Source organism: Helobdella robusta, assembly GCF_000326865.2.
Source record: "Helobdella robusta unplaced genomic scaffold HELROscaffold_60, whole genome shotgun sequence".
In the NCBI taxonomy this organism is placed as follows: domain Eukaryota; kingdom Metazoa; phylum Annelida; class Clitellata; order Rhynchobdellida; family Glossiphoniidae; genus Helobdella; species Helobdella robusta.
The window spans coordinates 912,459-926,726 of NW_008705331.1; the positions used below are offsets into that span (position 1 = coordinate 912,459).

General features: G+C 32.3%; 1 protein-coding gene across 1 annotated transcript; it reads left to right on the top strand.

Moving 5' to 3' along the window:
- Positions 1-1,738: 1,738 nt before the first annotated feature.
- On the top strand, positions 1,739-9,206 carry HELRODRAFT_115201 (hypothetical protein). Its single transcript, XM_009029618.1, has 15 exons — positions 1,739-1,891; positions 2,114-2,262; positions 2,443-2,671; positions 3,057-3,150; positions 3,370-3,498; positions 3,670-3,805; positions 3,989-4,092; positions 4,287-4,389; positions 4,558-4,620; positions 4,744-4,851; positions 5,170-5,309; positions 6,136-6,366; positions 6,500-6,627; positions 6,770-6,871; positions 7,221-9,206. The coding sequence occupies exons 1-15, from the start codon at positions 1,872-1,874 to the stop codon at positions 7,339-7,341; spliced, it is 1,857 nt and encodes a 618-aa protein (XP_009027866.1). The 5' UTR covers positions 1,739-1,871; the 3' UTR covers positions 7,342-9,206.
- The last annotated feature ends 5,062 nt before the right edge of the window (positions 9,207-14,268 follow it).

Below are 14,268 nucleotides of genomic sequence, written 5' to 3' on the forward strand. Positions count from 1 at the left end.
TCAATCTATATAACTCTATATAATAAAATAAATAAAATAAAAAAAAATAAATTAGATCAGGCAGACCGCTTCAAGCCTTAAGCGAGGCAGAACGCCTGATCTGATTTTCATGCTGTCTCAGCTCCTATTTATACTAGTTTCAACAAAACATTCGCATCATTTCAATCATTCACATCAGTAAAAAACCTTTAATCAATGCTACATATGTAGGCACGCAGTTCAAATTTTTCGGGGAGAATTCAAAATAGTTTGAGACCACACCTTGCTTAACATCCAATTCCAAGCCAAGCCAAGCTGAGCTAATATGCGTAGATTTATAAGCGCTTTTCTATTAACATTTTGCTCGCTTGATATATATAGTATATAAATTCATTATTGAAGCAACAATAATCAGTGCTACATATGTGCGCACGCAGTTCAAATTTTTCTGAGAGAATTCCAAATAGTTTGAGACCACACCTAGCTTAACATCCAATATCAAGACGAGCCGAGCCAAGCCAAGCTGAGCCAATATGCGTAGATTTATAAGCGCTTTTATATTAAACTTTTGCTCGCTTTATATACGAATATCCCAATATAACAAATTTTCCATCCTATTTAAAAAATTTTCATTGATGCTTTTTAATCAGTCAGGTCAAAATCATCATCATCGATATCGCGGTGAAATCAAATTGAAAATTTTTTAATAATTGTTGATAAAAGTAACATATACATATATATATATATATAGTAAAAAGTTTAAATTTTTCCGAGAAAATTCAAAATAATTAGAAACTACACATAACACAAATGTAAAATTTGAATGTGTAAATACAATATTATAAATGTATTATAACTATATATATATATATATGTATATATATATATGTATATATATATAAATGTATATATATATATATATATATGTTTGGTAATAGACCATAATTTTTACAATATTCTATAAATTCTACCAAATGTTTGGCGTTAATATGTTTGTAAAAAAAACGAACTACAAACATATTAACGCCGAACATTCGGTAGAATTTATAGAATATTGTAAAAAAAAATATACACAATATATATATATATATATATATATATATTTCTTTATTTAGTTTTTTGCCTGCGTATGATATTTGGTTAAATTTATTTGATAGGAATTGAATATAACCTTTATACATAAATTTTATTTGATGTTTTTTAATTAGTCAGGTCACAATCATCATCATCATCGATATCGCAATGAAATCAAATTGAGAATTTTTTAAATTAAAAAAAAAGTATCTTTATTCATTTTATGATACTATTTTGTTCAATAAGATACTGTTTGATACATATAACTAGAATAAATATAACGGCCTTCGCTCACTTTTAACGGTTGAACAAGGAGCTTACTTCTGGAGGGGAGATGGAAGGTGATTTTTTATCGTTCGAGTCAAAAGTTACGATAGTATATTTACTAATTACGGAATATTGCTTTTATTTAAAATGTTAAAATTTTATTTTTTTAAATTGTTATTCAATATGGTAATTAATTACTTTTATTTGGTATAAATTTAAACAAATAAAATCGACATTACCGAAAATAATTAAAAGTTGCAAAAATTAAGATTCTTTGCATATTCCTGCTTCAACCCATAAGAAAGTGTTGTTTAATGGTAAATAGGCCTCCCCTTGGTTCTATTCACATATATATTTGATAATATATCTTCATAATATGAGTCGGTCCGTAAAAATAATATCGTTTTGGTTTGGTTTGTCTTTGTTATGGCAGACGTACACACGTAATGGAATTATAAATAGTGAAATTTAGATTTCAAATATAGTAGATTGTCGTAGCTCTACCGTCGAATACTCCATTTTAGTGTTTTGTTGTTAATTATAATTTTAAAATGATCAAATCGGATCACAGGTTATTTTTTTTCGTTTTTAAAAATTATTTTTTTGATTGATATAAAATTTAATTGAGAATTACAAAAATTAGGTAATATTCTATATTAAATTCTAATATTTGGAGGGTTACAACATTACGCAGGATAAGCTCATTTTTAGCATTGTATTGCATTAGATTAGTTACCATTAGTAGATAAGTAAAGTAAGATTCACTAAATAAAAGTTACTTTCTCTTTGGTAGAAGACACAGAGATAGAGGCGAAAGAGACAGAGATAGAGGCGAAAGAGACAGAGATAGAGGCAAAAGAGACAGAGATAGAGGCGAAAGAGACAGAGATAGAGACGAAAGAGACATCAACAGAGCTCCAGTAACAAACAAGAGGCCAAGAAGTATGTATACTAATTAGTAATTAGATTCATTTTTCTTATTCTTTCTAATTAATAACATTAATATTTATAAATTAATTATTAAAATATTAATTTTGATTTGTGTCATAACATTAAATTACTCACATTTTTTTTTAAATTATAAAACTAATTACTAATAATTAGTAAAATTTCAATTGACAGCTGACGATGGGGAGGATAATTTCATGACGAAGACAGGCGGGGCCTACATTCCCCCAGCCAAACTGAAGATGATGCAAGCCCAGATTACTGATAAATCTAGTGCACAATACCAGAGGATCGCATGGGAGGCGTTAAAGAAAAGCATACACGGGCTGATCAACAAAGTGACTGCGGCCAACATCATCGAGATTAGTGAAGAGCTGTTCCAGGAGAATATTGTCAGAGGGAGGTCTGTGGAGATGAAACTATCAAATTTACATATCTTGTTTTATATTACAATAAATTACATTATATTTATTACATATTAATTACATTGTTAATTTATTATTACATTATTACATTTCATTATAACATTATTCCATTACAAATTATTATTACATATTAATTACATATATTAATTGCATTACATTATATTGTTTTAATTTACATATCTTGTCTACCTGTGGCATTCAATGAGAAGAATTATGACTGTATTTTTAAATAATTTTTATGAGTTTATGTAAAATATTTTTGTGCCAAAATGTTGTCTCAGATTTTGTTTAATTTCCATTTAATTTTTGTTTCATACAGTTGGATACTGGAATTGAATAAACAATTTAAATTTGATTCTATAGGGGTCTGTTAGTGAGATCGTTGATGCAGGCACAGTCGTCTTCACTGATGTTCACACACGTGTATGCAGCTCTCGTCGCCATTGTTAACACTAAGGTTTCCATCCGTCCATCCATCCATCTATCCATCCACATATATCTATCTATCTATCTATGTTTCATTTCATTTTACATGTTTCTATGTTAAAATCATAATGAATAACTATTTTATTAATAAGGTTTTACATTTTTTTTGGTATTATATTTGGAAAAATTTTTGTTAGAAATTTTTAGTTTGAAAAAACTTTCCTTGAAATGTTAAAAATTTTTTTTCCAGTTTCCACAAATCGGAGAGTTGTTGATGAAAAGGTTGATAGCTCAGTTCAGGAGAGGTTTCAGACGAAACAACAAGACAATCTGCCTGGCCTGTGTTCGCTTCCTTGCTCATCTGGTCAACCAACAAGTGGTCTGGCTTTTATATTTTGCTCTCTTCTTCCCTTATTATTGATTCTACATTTTTTTCTTTACAATTCCCACATGACATTAACTTTTTTAAACTTTATATTTTATTGGCGGTTTCATTTTGCAATTATTATTCTTTCCCAGTGAAACTCCAAATAATGATTAATTCATGCAGGCCCATGAAATAATTGCCCTTGAACTTGTGACCCTTCTACTTGAGAAACCAACTGACGACTCTGTAGAGGTGGCCGTGGGATTCCTCAAAGAGTGTGGTCAGAAACTCATAAAACTATCGCCCAAGGGCAGTCAGGGTTTGTTGGGATTTTTATTTATTTCTCATTTTAATCTTTTAAATTTTTGAGACCAGCTTGTCAAATTCTAATGATATTTATTCATATTGATGTGGAATAGTCAATTTTGGTGAATTTTTTTATAAATAAAATTAAATATTAATAAATGATAATTAATTCCTCACAAAAATATTCATGTACTAGCCGTGTTCGACCGGCTGCGAACAATTTTAAACGAGGCCTCCATTGATCTGAGAGTTCTCTACATGATTGAAGTTATGTTCGCCATTCGAAAAGATGGATTCAAGGTTTTTTAATGGTTCTTTTTGTGTATTTTTTGGATACATTTACTCAATGCTTTATACCAATTTGTTAGTTTGTCGTTTATGTTTTTATTATTTGTACATTTTGAATGTAAGCTGAATAAAAACTACAAAAACTGATTATAAAATATGTAAATAAATATTAAATTTAAAAAAATAATTTTATTTTCATTTTCCAGGACCATCCTTCAGTTATATCCGACCTTGACCTGATCCAAGAGGACGATCAGTTCACTCACATGCTGACGCTAGAAGATGATGTCGATCAAGAAGAACACCTGAGTGAGTAGGATGGTGCTGATGATGATGATGACATTGATAATGATGATTATTGTGATGATGATTTACATAAGTATTGACATAATAAGGACTAAAGTTATTATTTTCATACAAGAAATTTGTAATATCAGCTCTGACTAAACTTCCTTCGATAAATTTTTCCCCAAAAAGATATTTTCAGATTCGACCCAGATTATGAAGAAAATGAGCAGAAGTACCAAGAAATTAAAAAGGGTTATTTTTTTACTGATTAATTGATTTTTCTTTGTTTTTTATCACTATTTAATTTATTATTTAACATAAGGTATCATTTTTTTTTTTGAATAACCACTACCATCTTCACGTTACCTAATTCAGAATTGCTAGGAGAGGGTTCGAACGCAGGTGAAGATGATGAGGATGATGACGATGAGGAGGAAGAGGAAGGTGGGGGTGATGACGAGGAGGATGGAGAGAAAAACGAAGGTTTTCATTCATTCTTTTTATTATTTGTATTTTTTTTCTATGAGGACATGGCACCATGGTTTTTTGGTATTCACTTCTAAGCTGTTTGATTGACTGACTGACTGACTGACTGACTGACTGACTGACTGACTGACTGACTGACTGACTGACTGACTGGTTGACTGACTGGTTGACTGACTGGTTGACTGACTGGTTGACTGACTGATTGGTTGACTGATTGGTTGACTGACTGATTGGTTGACTGATTGGTTGACTGATTGGTTGACTGATTAAATAACCTTAAAAATCAACCACCCAACTACAACGACAAATAAGAAGAGAAGCAGCTGATCCTAGACAACACAGAAACAAATTTAGTGTCTTTGAGACGGACGATCTACCTGACCATTCAATCGAGTCTGGATTTTGAGGAATGCGCTCATAAGTTACTCAAAATTCAGTGGAAACCTGGCCAGGAGGTCTGTAATGATGATGATGATGAATGATGATGACGATTAGTATGATGATTAGGATGATGATTAGTATGATGATGATTGTGATATGATGTCGTAGTTTTGATGTTTTGTTTCGCTGATGGGATTGGTGATTGCGATTTTAATGGTGGTTACGGTGAGTTTAATTTTAATGATGTTAATTAACACACGCACACACACATAAACAAACACATACATACATACATACATACATACATACATACATACATACATACATACATACATACATACATACATACATATATACACATACATTTATGAAATGTTGCACACCTGTATGTACAATACAATTGAATTTATAATCTCACAAACATGCAAATCAACCAACAAACCAATCAGCCAACAAGCAAGCAAACAAACTAACCAACAAATCAGCCAACCAACAAATCAGCCAACAAACCATCCAACCAACCATCCGATATGATGTCGTAGTTTTGATGTTTTGTTTCGCTGATGGGATTGGTGATTGCGATTTTAATGGTGGTTACGGTGAGTGTAATTTTAATGATGTTAATTAACACACGCACACACACATAAACAAACAAACACATACATACATACATATATACACATATATACACATACATTTATGAAATGTTGCACACCTGTATGTACAATACAATTGAATTTATAATCTCACAAACATGCAAATCAACCAACAAACCAATCAGCCAACAAGCAAGCAAACAAACCAACCAACAAATCAGCCAACAAACCATCCAACCAACCAGCCAACAAACCAACCAATCAATCTGCCAATCAACCTACCAACCAATCAATCAACCTACAGACCGAACTATGCAACATGATAATGGATTGCTGTGCCCAGCAGAGAACCTACGAAAAATTTTACGGCCTCCTAGCCCAAAGATTCTGCATGATAGACAGGAAGTACGTCGAGCCGAATCAGACCATCTTCAAGGAGCAGTATGACACCATACATAGATTAGAGACTAATAAATTGAGGAATGTTGCTAAGTTCTTTGCTCATCTACTTCATACTGATGCCATTTCTTGGGAGGTTGGTGGTTGCGATAATTGAGGAGGTGGATTGTGGAAAATCTCCTTTAAAAATTGCTTAATTGATAAGTTAATTGATTGATCAATTAATTAATTAATTAGTTTATTAGTCAATGTCAAACTTTTTCTTCTAGGTGCTGTCTTCTATAAAATTGAATGAAGATGATACAACATCTTCGAGTAGGATTTTCATTAAAATCCTCTTCCAAGAGCTTGCTGAGTACATGGGCCTCACTAAACTCAACAACAGACTCAAAGACAGGTTCTTTTCTTTATTTTCTTTATATTCATTATTAATTTAACTTTCAAGTTTCCTCATTAAATTTGTTTTTAAACTTACTGGTGAACTTTTTTAATTGAATTTGGTGGTTTTACAAAAAAAATTTTCCTCACTAACTCAACAGCACTCTCCAGCCATACTTTGAAGGCATCTTTCCGCGTGATAGCCCTAGAAATACTCGGTTCTCCATTAACTTTTTCACCTCTATTGGCCTCGGCGGATTAACGTAAGTGAAGTTGCTTTGTCTGCTTTTTGTATTGCTATTAATTTTTTATTTGTTTAATATTTTTACTGTTTAATTAGTTAATTTGTTTTTTCTAGAAACTAAGGTTGATGATAATTTTGTGTTTTTTTTCACACTAACTTTAAAATCATAAATTGATTTTAGGTTTGATTTTTAAATTTCCTAATTCATTTCAGTCATTACATTGATATAAACATATAATACAAACACATACAATACAAACACATACAAACTTATGCATACAATACAAACTTACACATACAAACATACGGTACAATGCACAGCACATACAAAAACATACACATACAAAACTTTATTAAAAAAATTCCAGAGATGATCTAAGAAACCACTTGAAGGCGGTTACGGCAGCCAATCAGAAAGCAGCTACCAATCAAAGAGTTCGGAAAACATCGTCGTCATCATCATCTTCATCATCGTCAGATGATGATTAATAAACGATTTTGTATCATATTCATCGCGTTTCATCATAATTTTTTGTATCAGAATTGCGAGCTAAATCGTTCACTACCATCCATGTTTGTTCGTGGTTTTGTGAACGGTAAATTGCCATTTGGTACTTCTTTGAAATGAACTGGACGAGCTGAGACAGTGGATTGTGATATTGTCTTGTCTTGTTTAATAATAATGTCATTGAACTTTTATTTTCAATTTTAACAGTTATTACATTTAAGTGTTAATTACTTAATAAATAAACATTCAAGTCAGCTCTCCTGGCTCATTATCTTAATTGTCAGGAGATAATGAGTTAAAGTGTTTGGTTGCCGTTACAATATAGAATATAATGATGCTAATCTACGTGAGAACATATCATTAGATGTTCCAAGAACAATGACTTCCTATTATTCATATAACTAAATAAACATCAAAAATCAAATATATATATATAAATATATATATATATATTCCAAGTATTATTAATAAATATATAAAATAAATCTCGAAATTAATCATTTTCCCGTAATAATTCTGAAGAAATAACTAGTTGAGATTGGCGCTATAAGACCGATTCGATAGCGGAAAATATGCCATTTAGCGTTCCCCAGTACCAATCCGCCTTGTTCTTCATCAGAAAAATTTTCAACTTCGGCTTGGCGTCGTTCAATGTTTTTTTCATGAGTGGCACTTTTATCGAGGCTATCATTTTGATATCGGGATTGAACAGCATCGCTTGTTTCAGCCTCTTCTCTGGATATTTGGAACAGTTAATTTTAACTCTAAACTTCGTGTACTTGCTGATGGCTAGGTTTCCGCTAGGAATGTCCGAAAAGAGATAAATGTAGCCTGGTTCGTCTTTTGCAGTTGGTGTCGCGACTTCCTCATTGTCGCTGTTGTAATTGATCATGGGTGTGAGGTCCTCCGCTGTGTAGTTGTGGATGAAAGGTTGATAGTGGGCTGACGTCGTTACCGGTGATGGTGGCCGTTCAGCTTCTTCGCTTTCGTTTGCCACTGAAGCTGCTGCGTCTGGTTTTAAAGAAGATGATGTTGCTGGTGGTAGCGACAAGGAAGAGGATGGAGAAGTTGTTGTTTTGGTCGTTGTGGCAGTGGATGAAGCTAGTGTTGACGTGGTACTTGGGTTCTGAGCTTTTGTTGTTGCTAAAGTTCTGGACGGAGTTGATGCTGTGGTTTTTGAGATTGCCGTTGAAGGACTGCTAATGGTTGATGTCGTTGCAGTGAATGTCTTTGTTGCAGTTGATGCAGTCGTCGTTTTGGTTGCCAATGAGGTTGTTGAGCTCGAAAAAGTGTTGCTTGATCTACTGAATGATTTCGCGGTTGGCGATGTTGGTACGGAATCTGTTTTTGTCGCTGTTTGTGTCACTGTAGCTGTAGGAGTTGCTTTTGAAACTATTTGCTTCTGCGTTAGTGATGAACCTGTAAGGAGTTTCGAAGCAGCTTGTTTATCATTCGGGGTGCCTTGGTCTGTTGTCAAATCAGTGGATTGACTCTTGTTCAATGAACTTGCAACCGACTCTCTAATTCGGTTGAGCTGTGATGTGGAGCTACTCAGTTTTGAAGTTGGTGATGATATTGGTGATAAGGTCGGGGATGATATCGGAGATGACAGTGATGAGGTTTGCAACGGTGACAGCGACGATGATGAAAGCGAACTTGCACTGATTTTCAGCTGTTTGGCGTCAACACCAGATTCTGGAGATTTGGGGACAGACGATTCATTCACTAAAACACTCGGCAGTTTTTTACTATCCACTTTTTTACCGTTTATAACCGCAGAGTTTGTGTTGTTTCTGATGGCGGTTTCCGAACATTTTGCATTTCCTGCTGTCTTTTCCTCTTCGACGGAAAATTGTTGATAAAAATCTTTGAAAGTATAATTGCGAAAATCTTTATCATCTTTTTCCGAGACGGAAAACATGGTTTCTTGGAAAGGTTTGTTGATCCTGTCAAGCACGTGCTTCCCAATCTCCGGCTTGTTTCCGCCCAACCTCCAATTCCTGAAATTTTCTTCCTCCTCATGAAGCTCCCTACAAAGTACATCGTAAGGACAGCCCCTTCGATCCAGAAATTTCACAAAATCTCTGGCTTGCTTGGCTGTGGTCAGTGGAAAACTGAACATATCCTCTTTTTCTTCAAAAATATCCATAATGTTCTTGTCTAAATAAATGTTAGTGGATGTAGTTTTGGCAGTTTTTGATTTTGTTGAAGACATTTCGAGTAGACGTTTTGATGTTATCGAGTATTTTTCTTTTTTAGATTTTTAAATTTTCAAATTTTTTAATTTGAAATTACTTTTGAGTTTTCCGAAATCGTTAACAGTGAAATTGAAATGGTTTAACCTTAGGAAAAATCAGACAGTATTAAAACAACATGTAACATGACTTTCAAACGGTGATCAGTAGCAGTGGATAATTTCAATAACAACATTCAAACATTACCTCAATTCATATACGATCCTATTTAAAACTCAATGCCTATATAATTTTAAAAAACTATGTAAACTTTAACAAACAAATTATCCAGATTAACATTAACCATCAAATTAAATTAATAAAAACTCATTCAGATAACAAAACAACAACAGAATTCAGATAACAATAGCATGCGAATGCATAAAAAAAGTTATCAGAGTAGTGAAAAGATGAAGATGCTGAAGATCTGCCTGCTTGCAATGCATCTGCTAACCTGTTGTCCAACTCCGAAAGGTGATGGTAGCTTCGTCATGTTGCTCGTTTTATTCATCAATGAAGGAATAATTTTTCATTTTAATTTCAAATATTTTTAGGAATAATTCACAAATACAGATTTTTTTATTTTTTCCATGATTTTCATTTTATTCATCAATAAAGAAAAAATTTTTCCTTTTAATTTCAAATATATTTTGAAACAATTCACAAATACAGATTGATATGTTGTTAAAATTTCATGTATTTATAAAACTATTGGGTTGATCTTATTTCTATTCTAGCCATTAAGTTTAAATCAATCTCCAAATTCCAAGTCTATGAATGATTGTAGGCAAGATTATTCAATAGAAAAATCACAAAAAACACGGTGAAAAATTAAAATCAGATATGAACTGTTGAAATTTTCTTCCGCGTACAACGAACTGCAATGCATTTTGTTGTTTTCATTTACGAAAAAATATTATTATACCGAACATCAATTGTAGTAAAAAAAAAGCTTGAAAATGGTGATAAAAAAAATGAAAGAACATTCACACACAAACGCACGCACGCACACACGTACGCACACACAAACACGTACGCACGCACACACAAACACACACGCACACAAACATCTAAAATTAATTGTTTTTGCAGCACAATAAAACACATTCGGCAGAATTCTTCATTCTCATCGATCGTATCATGACATAAAATGATGAAATCATAGTAGTCAGTCAGCTTGTCAAAATCATCTTATTAATTTCAAAAATTCAACAATAAAAATACCAATACTACCACTACGACTACAACAACTACTACTGCTACTAATTCTGCTGCTGCTACCGCTACGTCATGATCATCATCATCCATTCTGACGTCAGTATCGACAAAGCTTCAAGAAATACATCCTGCAAACAAAACAAAGAAAAAAAACAAAAAATATTAATAGCTTTTTCTGTTAGCTTTTTTTTGAACAAAAAATTCCTGAGAGATTGAACGGAAGCAAGCTTGTCAATAAAAATGAATTAAAAATACTGTTAAAAAGTATATGAATGACTGTGTGCAAAGATATTCAATACAACGATCTCAACTGATGTGAAGTAAAAAGAAATTATATGAAAGGTTGTCAAAAAAAAACCGCGCTAAATAAATTTATATTTAAAAAGATTCATTAAAACAATATCGAAACAACATCAACACCGGATGGACTACAATAACGCGGCAACACAAACATCAATACAACAACAACAACTGCAGCAACAACAACAACAATCATGAATGAAACGAGACGAAACGAGACACACATTATCACATAGATGCCTTCTCGGCCATTCATTCAACGATGATCATCACCAATCAATATGACCTCTGACCTTTATTCTCGCTTGCCATCTCAAACAACGTTAACAAATATACAAAAATATCTAATGTCTTTCCATTGCTGCAATGTATATATGTATGTATGTATGCATGCATCCATATAGGTATGTATGTATTATTGTATGTATGTATGTATGCATATGTATATTCGTATATTATATATATATATATGTTTATATAAAACTTAATCAACCTTAAGAAATTTATTATGTTATAAAACATGCAATCTTCTTATTAGAATAAAAAAATCTATATATATTAAAATGCTTGTCTATTTGTGTGTATGTGTGCGTGTGTATGTGTATGTATGTTTGTGTATTTATGTATGTGTGTGTATGTTTGAACCCATAATTGATTAGAACTATAGGGAAGTAATAATCATATCCGGGTTCAGCTTTATACTATGTTAAATCTATGTTTAATCTATGTTTGTGTGCGTATGTGTATATACGTTCTACGATACATTAAATGATTTCATATCTATTTCATATCATTAAACTGCGTATATGTACGATGAGAATTAGTTTTTGCATGTGTTTGTGTGTCTGCATGTGTGCGTGCGTGTATGCCTGTGTGTGCGTGTGTGATATGTGCAAAAATTTGCTACACTTCATTCTTGTCTTATAAACTTGATTGAACCTTTCATGCATGATAGACTCTAGCGTCATCGTCATCTTCATCATTTTCATCATCATTGTCATCACTATCACTATCTTGGTCCTTGCTATAATCATTTTTTCGTCATCGTATTCATCATTATCTCTATCAGTTTCATCATCTTAAACATGGTTTTTCTTCATTCCAATTCTTGAAACAAACAGTCGCGAAATATACACGTGTGTTTGTATGTGTAGGTGTGCGTGAGTTTTGGCACTTGTGTGTATATCTTTGTATCTTTGTGTGATGTTTAGGTATGTTTGTATATCTGTTTGTATATCTGTTTGTAGGCGTTAGTGTATGTGTATGTGTTTGTTTGCAAAACGGTTTGTATATATTTGCATATCGCCACTCGTGTTAATTAAATTTTCACATGGCACTGTTCAATAAATGTTCGCCCGTTAATAAGTTTTTTTTTGGAAGACATTTTTCAATTTTTCTTAGGAAAAATAACAATAATAATAAAATAATAATAACACTAATTATTATTATTATTATTTTGAATATTAATAGTAAATATTATTACAACATGTGTATGTGTTTGTGTGTAAATGTTTGTGTGTGTTTGTTTGTATCGATTGAAGGTTTTAAATATTCATAAACTTGTCTATTCATTTGTCTATTTATTTTTGTATTTTGTTCATTTGTGTGTATAAACTGGCATTCTTTGTATCTTTTTGTATCATGTGCGTCTTTAAGTTAGACCTAAAACAAGGCCTACATAACTTTGAAAACATTAATAAAAATTTTTAAAGTTGCCCATCAAAAAATATTGATCAAACCGATAGAAAATGAACTTAGATTTTTTTTTTATAAATTTTACAATAATTTTATATTTAATAAATATACTACAATAAATCCACACACACACACACACACAAACAAACAAACAAACACTCACAGACACACATTCACCTACACATATCAAGTATATATACACGTACATATAAATATATCTATGTGTATTGTGTATATTTATATATGCACATGTAACATACATAGAATATGTACGAATATATATATATATATATATATATATATATATATATATATACATACATACATACATACATACATACATACACAGACACGTGTCTGTGTATGTATGTATGCCTATGTATATATGTGTTTTGTATATATGTTTGTATATGTATCTTTGTATATGTATGTGTATATGTATGTGTGCATGTATTTTTTTGTAGGTTGTTAGCATTCGGACTGCCATCCAATGCATCAATACATCATCAATGAAGCGTGCAATGGAACTAACACAGGATCAATCAGCATTTTTGTTTGTACTTAAGCAACACAAGTACACGCGCACACACACGCACACACACAGATACACACACACATATATAAATTTTCTATAATCTCTCTCTCTCTCTCTATATATATATATATAATATAGTATTGTAGGAATTCTACCGAATTGTTGGCATTAATCAATTTAAAGTTTGTCTTTTCAATTTTCCTTGCTAGATTTTTCTGGATATTGTTCAATTTGTTGAAAATAGAATTATAATCCGAGTTCATCATGAAAGTTTAATGGAACTGCTGTTATCAGAACTCACCATGCAGATAGGCCTTATTTCGGTTTTTCACAAATCATCTTCAGTGCATATTCGTACACACCAACATACATTAAAACAAGTCACACACTGATAAACATACAAACATAAATACATAAAATAGAGTAGAAAGCATTGTATATAATGGTCTACATACCCGCACATACACACACACACACACACACGACACACACAAGTACAGAATACACTGGTGTATTTATTTATTGTTGTCGATGGCTGATAAACACAGTCAATGTGATCCGAAAACTTCTCGGCAATAATCTCCTCCTACATGTGTATACTCACTATGTATGTGCGTACATTGGTGATGTATGTATGTATGTATGTGTATGTGTGTGTGTGTGAGTGTGTGTGTGTGTGTGTGTGCGCGTGAGTACACTTACAGACATACACACGCACGCACACAAACATACATACACACATGCACATGCATACTCCTCCGTTGGGTGCATGTTTATATGTGCATTGAGTGCCGCAGTGTGTACATTATTGCGGAAGGATCGGATCAGTGATAACAATGATGATGATGATAGTGATGATGATGAGGAGGAAGAAGAGGAAAAAGATGATGATGATGATAAAGTTGTTGCGGCTGATTATGATAGTA

What these genes read in the sequence shown, in the direction of transcription:
- HELRODRAFT_115201 (XM_009029618.1), top strand. Translation starts at nt 1,872, where the DNA reads ATGATCAAATCGGATCACAG. An exon ending in GTACCAAGAAATTAAAAAGG is followed by an intron (nt 4,621 to 4,743) that starts GTTATTTTTTTA and finishes TACCTAATTCAG; the next exon opens with AATTGCTAGGAGAGGGTTCG. An exon ending in AGTGGAAACCTGGCCAGGAG is followed by an intron (nt 5,310 to 6,135) that starts GTCTGTAATGAT and finishes ATCAACCTACAG; the next exon opens with ACCGAACTATGCAACATGAT.